Below are 6000 nucleotides of genomic sequence, written 5' to 3' on the forward strand. Positions count from 1 at the left end.
TGTCAGGAGAGCTGTGGTAGAGCAGTGACAGCCACATGATTCTCACATGCATGCTAGCTAGGCATTGCCTCACAAAGCTGGTTCCTACCTCTGTGCACTCGTTCCTTGGAGTAACATGGACCCCAGACAGTGTTTCAGTGCTCCTAGCCTGGACATCTCCTTACAGCTGCTCACAAGCTAGGACAAGGAGCGTATGGAGATCTGATTCGATTCCCTTGAGCCTGCTGAGGTGGCAGATTTGAGGTTTATTGTCTTTCTAGATTAAGACTGCCCAGGATGGTCATCATCATTTGGTTTGAATTCCTCTATATTCTTGATCCTGACCTTCCCGCTGAGTTCCCCACATCCAGGTACTCTGTTTCAAAAAGATCTTGGGGAACAGTTGAAAGTTGAACTAGAACTTTGGGGTTTGGGCATGTATTTGCAGGTCCCCTATTGCAGAGTCGTGTTTGCAAAGTGACAGAATGTTCTTCAAGCCACTGTTTCCTTTTTCTCCCTGTCCCATTCCAAAGTCAGCATGTGCACCTGAGCAGTCTTTGGTGTTCTCTCTGTGTATAGATTCCCGTTGTGTGATTCAGGAAGGACTGCAGAGGGTTAAAACAACCAAGCAATCTTCTTATTCTGACTTATTGTCAGTACTTTCATGCTAACTGAAGAAGGGGCAGAGAAAAACTGTAATGAAACAGTAAAGAAGCAAGTTCTGATTCTGTATCGCTCAGCAGTTTTTGACTATTTTTTCCATGCCTTTTGTTTTTTTTTAGCTTCTCTCTGCTGCTAAATTTTTCCAGCTTGAAGCTTTACAACGACACTGTGAGATCATTTGTGCAAAAAGCATTAATACAGAAAACTGCGTGGATATTTATAATCATGCCAAGGTAAAAATAACTGCATATGCTTGCATGTTGTGTGTCTGCCATCATCCTTGTAGGTAGTTTTATAATAAGTAGTTTTATATATGTGTGTATATCTCGTATGCTTAGTACATTTGTTGCATGTTTAAGATTTGTCATTCATTTACAGGGACTGATTAATAGGCACCTGGTATAGTGACAATCCAAAATTAGGTAGTCTAGTCCAAGGTGGCAGCTTCTCAGCCCCTTCACTGAGCGGTTCAAGCTCAATTTGAGTGTACCACTCTGCGGGAGATCAGTCCCTCATTCATAGCAACACAAACTGCTGAGCTGATTCTACAGGAATCACTAAGTGAAGTAGGCATCTCTGCTTTCACCTTCCAAGATGCATTTTCCCATTTCCATTACCTGTTTCTTCCTGCCTGAAGCCCAGTGGGGTGATACGCTCAATGCTGGTGACACCTTGTCAATATATAAAAATGCCACGTTGTGGAAGTGCAGTGGCTCAGAGCCCTGCAAGGATGGTAATGAGAATTTTATGTCTTGGAGAGTTTCTTATTGGAATCAAATTATATACGTAGCTTGTGAGGTTGCCTAAGTCATTAGACACAAAAGCATGGCATTTCTTGACCTAGAAAACATATTTTCACGCATTGTTGGAGGTGGTTACCACATTGATTAGTTTCATTTTTTTCCCTCCTCACATGTCGTAGTTAGATTTTCACTTGGAAGATGGAAATGACGCACAAAGAAGTGCAGTGAAATATTCTTCAAGCATTTCTTACGAGATTTTTTTCCCTTAACTTGCATGGTCTATACAAAAGATAAACTGATGCACTGTGACATGGAGGTTTGATTGAACAGAGTAATCCTGCAGACTTCTCCAAACCCCTGCAGATCTAACCTCCATTCCCATCATCAGGTATTTCCTACAGAGAATAGTAATGTTAGGTCATCATGTACAGATAACATGGAATCAGTGTTTGAAATAGCACAAAGGTCTACATATAAAAATAAGGAATGAGGTATATCTGGAGGTCCATTTTATGGAAGAGGAAAAAAATTACAGTGCAGGAATCATTTGAAAAATATTTGATTTGTCTTCTAGCTCATGTGTGAACTTGTCAATTTGTATTGCTGTCAGTAAAAATAATAATTTTGCTTTAAAATCATGTTTGCTTTGAATTGTGAAATGGGTCTGTTATTTACATCCTGATTGAAGAAAATTCTTACATGCTGGGACTTAATAAACCCAGTGGCTAAAAACAGCTTCTTGTTTGCCTGTAAGAGCCCCAACCTGCAAGTTATTTGTGCCTGCACCTTCCAATGGAATCAGTGGAAATGGGGTACCTAGGTAGGTTTTACAGCCCAGAGTCATGTTGACACTGCTGTGCGTAGGGCATTGCAGCAATAGCCAACGTGGCTGTGTATGAATCTTTGACTTCTGGAATTAGTTGGGTTGGAAGGGACGCTTAAAGATCATCTAATTAGAGCCATGGTCAGGGACACCTTTCTTGACCTTGCTGCTTTGCAAGCTCATCTGCATCTGCAGATCACCTGCCTTTCCAGAGGGGGATGTGTGAGCAGCTTGGCCTAGAGACATGTGGGGCACAGCCTTTGTCATCAAGACTGAGAGAAAGATACTGTTTGGTGGATGGCCCCTTGCAGGGCCAGGACTTGGGCTCAGTGATCCTTGTGGGTCCCTTCCAACTCAGCATATTCTGTGATTCTGTAATGTGGATTTGGTCATATTTACAAATAACAGCTGACTAGAGAGTACTGATATCATTAATATCCCTGTGGGCTTTCCATTTTTAAAAATGCAATCATAGAATTATAGAATACCAGCTCGGAAGGGACTTCAAGGATCATCTGATGTAACCTTTCTTTGCAAAAATACAGTCTAGACAAGATGGCCCAGCACTCTGCCCAGCTGAATCTGAAAGGGTCCAATGCTGGGAAATCCACCTCTGCTCTGGGGAGATGTTTTTCAATGGCTGATTATTTCCATTTCTCCTCAAAGCATGAAATTTTGCATGACAGCTTTCTGCAGTCATATGCCCCATCCTTGCTAAGGACAGCATTCTTGAAACATGGTCTGTAATGTTTTCTCAAACCTGTAGTTTTAGGGTGAAAACCTAAACCTTCCGGCATGAAATCATGGGTCTGGTAAACTGTGATAAAACTCGCATCCATTTCCAAGGGAGCAAAGCTTCAGCCGGTGGAATTTTGTTTCCCCAACAGCCAGGGTCTTTTAATGTGGAATTATGATGAGAATCATCAGCATAAAATACTGTTTTATTAACTCCTTCCTCTCCATGCATTCATATCTGTAAGTAGGCACATTTTAGACTGTTCCTGTCTAAAAGGCTTAGCTTGTGTATTTGTTGGTGTGCAGCTCTTATGCACTGTATTTGCTGCCTGGGTTTTATCAGAATGGTTATCTTTCTCTAATTTCACTTCTTGTAGTTCCTCGGCGTCACAGAACTATCTGCCTATTGTGAAGGCTACTTTCTAAAAAATATGATGGTCCTCATTGAAAACGAAGCTTTCAAACAGTTGTTGTATGACAAGAATGGAGAAACATCTGGTCAGAATGTACTAGAGGACTTACAGAGGACGTTGGCCACAAGGATTCAGTCAATTCATTTGTCTTCTTCAAAGGGCTCTGTTGTGTAAAGCTGAGGAAGATGGTAACCCTCTAATCAAAGCCTGCTGTTGCAGTTGCTCAAACCTGTTGCAGTTGCTTAAATGACTACAAAAAAAGAAAATGTAAAAAATTCTACGTTGCATCCAAATAGTTCTGTTTCGGCCAAAGGTGCTGCGCTGGGGCTGTGTCCCCACCTGGATGAGAGAATACAGAAGACAGAGTTCCTCCCTGGTTTTGAGCAAGCTGGATACCAGAGTGTCCAGTGAAATCCCTTGTACTCACATGCTGAACACGAGCCTGTTCGTGGAGCTTGATGCCAACAAAAGCCAGAACTCACATCAGTGAACAGCAGAAGTCCCTGCCTGAAGGGTAGTGCTGAATTGACCAATTAATCATTTAAGTCATATTTGTTCCAGTGTTACACAGTTAAGAACTATATCTATCCCAGAGTCCATTATCTCATGCATTCAAGAAATGTAAGAACTGTTATTGCTGTCCAGCAAAGATCAATTGTATTAGAGAGTGGGTAAGACTGTTATAGTTGAGGAAATATACTGGCAGATTTTTAGGGGTGGGAACTTTTTAAACTGTTCATAAAAAATAATGGGGTGGCCTTGTAGTTTAAAACCTATTTCTTAAGCTTAAAATTTCATTTTCAACAGAGCTGTGTTTGAGAATCTATGTAACATGTTTTGGTTTTTTAAATGGTAAAATGTACATTGTGTAAACACATGTATGATCAATTTTTGCTTGTATTCCTTCCTAGGGTGGTATAATCTTGCCCAAGAGGCTATGGTTACACCAAACAGGCACATTACCCAGACTGTCTCTAATACAGTAGTTGGGGGGGCAGGAGAACTGCATGCTACTCGTGATTTGGGGTTGAAATCAACGACAAACTCAACAAACATGCGTTTGCATGGTAACTGTACCTGTGAAATGTTACGTTCGTGCTTTGTTTCACCAGGACAAATGCAATGTTACTTCTTGTCAAACTTCATTTGTGAAATTAGCTTATTTTTTTATCTGGTGCGATTGGCTGCGATATGATACCCCTGGAGCTCCTTCTCAAGATGCTGATTCATGTTTGTTGCAGTGAAGAGGTAATAACAGATCTTTACTTTAGTGATGTGGGGGTATTTTGCTACTGGCCAGAGATTGTGTCCAAGTTAGACTTTTTAAAATTATAATTAAATATGTACTATAGAATGGTTTCTCACTGTATCCTGAGAATGTATAGGTAAGCTACGAATGCAGGGCTTGGGTGGGGTGGTGGGGGGGTTGTGATTTAAATGTCAAAGCTTTGTTTATTTTGTAGCATATTGTTAGCAAGACAAATCTGCTATGTGCCATAACATTCCAGATGCCCTCTCTCTGAAAACCACAGTAGGAAGCAGGCAAAGATGTTGCCTACTCCATGGCAAAGTGACATTAATATATTTATTTTCTAGCGTGCCATTCTGGGAAACTTAAAAGTTTGCATGTTAACCTGTTTCTTTTGTTGAAGCATCAACATCAGGTGCCCCTTCATGTTCCAGCTTTTGACATGCTCAGAGAACACTGTTTTGGCTTTAGTTATCAGTAAGAAGCTGTTTTATGACTCTGAGGTGTAACTCCTCCTTTGTGCTTGGTCTTCTAAAGCCTCTACAGTTTCTGCAACAAATAACAAAATATCTAAACTGCCACTAATGTTGCAGGGACACAGCATATCAATTAGATACTGTTTTCTGCATAGTAGATGTTCACTCAAGATGTTGTCTGGAACTTCTAACTAATGGCTACTTCTGTGTGAATGTTGTGATCATAGAGAAGCAAGACCATGGTTAATACAACAGCAATACAGGGGTGCTTGTTGTTGCTTGGTGTGCCTTCTCCTCCGTGGAAACCCATCCTTCTATGACAAAAATTACTAGCTAAGAGCAGGCCTCACCCTGCAGCCTCATGGTTTAAAATAGCAAAATTTTTCAAAGAACAATCATTATATTAAATGGGAGGGAAACACTGGTAACTCCATGTTAGTCCTTCCTCTGAGTTGAGAGTATCTGTGGTAAAGTTCACTGTGTTTCGTTCAGCAATAAAGGACTTAATGGGGCCTTTGGTGGCTGTACCTGGGGTGGTCACCGTGTTTTGGCACCCTGAGCTGTTACAGGAAGGGACTGGAGCTAAGGATTTATACAGGAATAACTTTTGTCCTTGGAAATACTGGTAATCGAAATACCAGTAATACATCACAGATGTATAGCTGAAGGAAACCTTAAGAAAAAAGTCATAACTTTCAATATTTTTTGACCAGTGGTCCCCAGGACTTTTGCCCGCAGAAGAGCCAGCCTGTGTAAACTTGGCATTAATTTCTCCTGGAAGCAGCCAGCAAACCTTTGTGTATCCACAAACCAGAGTTTGGAAATGGTGATTTTAGTCTGCCTCTCCTGATATGAGACTAGGTGAGGTCCAGCTGAACCATGCCAGACAATGTGCAGCTTGCAGACTCTTTAAAATCTA

At 41.1% G+C, this 6000-nt stretch overlaps 1 protein-coding gene across 1 annotated transcript in view; it reads left to right on the plus strand.

The window, feature by feature from the left end:
- The window catches only part of ABTB3 (ankyrin repeat and BTB domain containing 3), a 166268-nt gene extending 160503 nt beyond the window's left edge, over positions 1-5765 (plus strand). The window contains exons 16-17 of the mRNA XM_066183992.1: positions 762-875; positions 3321-5765. Of these exons, the coding sequence (XP_066040089.1) occupies positions 762-875; positions 3321-3530 (324 nt within the window). The 3' untranslated portion in view covers positions 3531-5765. The remainder of the gene's footprint in view (positions 1-761; positions 876-3320) is intronic.
- The last annotated feature ends 235 nt before the right edge of the window (positions 5766-6000 follow it).

The sequence above is a fragment of the Chamaea fasciata genome, unplaced genomic scaffold, assembly GCF_029207755.1.
Source record: "Chamaea fasciata isolate MVZ Bird 193981 ecotype frontalis unplaced genomic scaffold, bChaFas1.0.hap1 SCAF_5, whole genome shotgun sequence".
NCBI classification, from domain to species: Eukaryota; Metazoa; Chordata; class Aves; order Passeriformes; family Sylviidae; genus Chamaea; species Chamaea fasciata.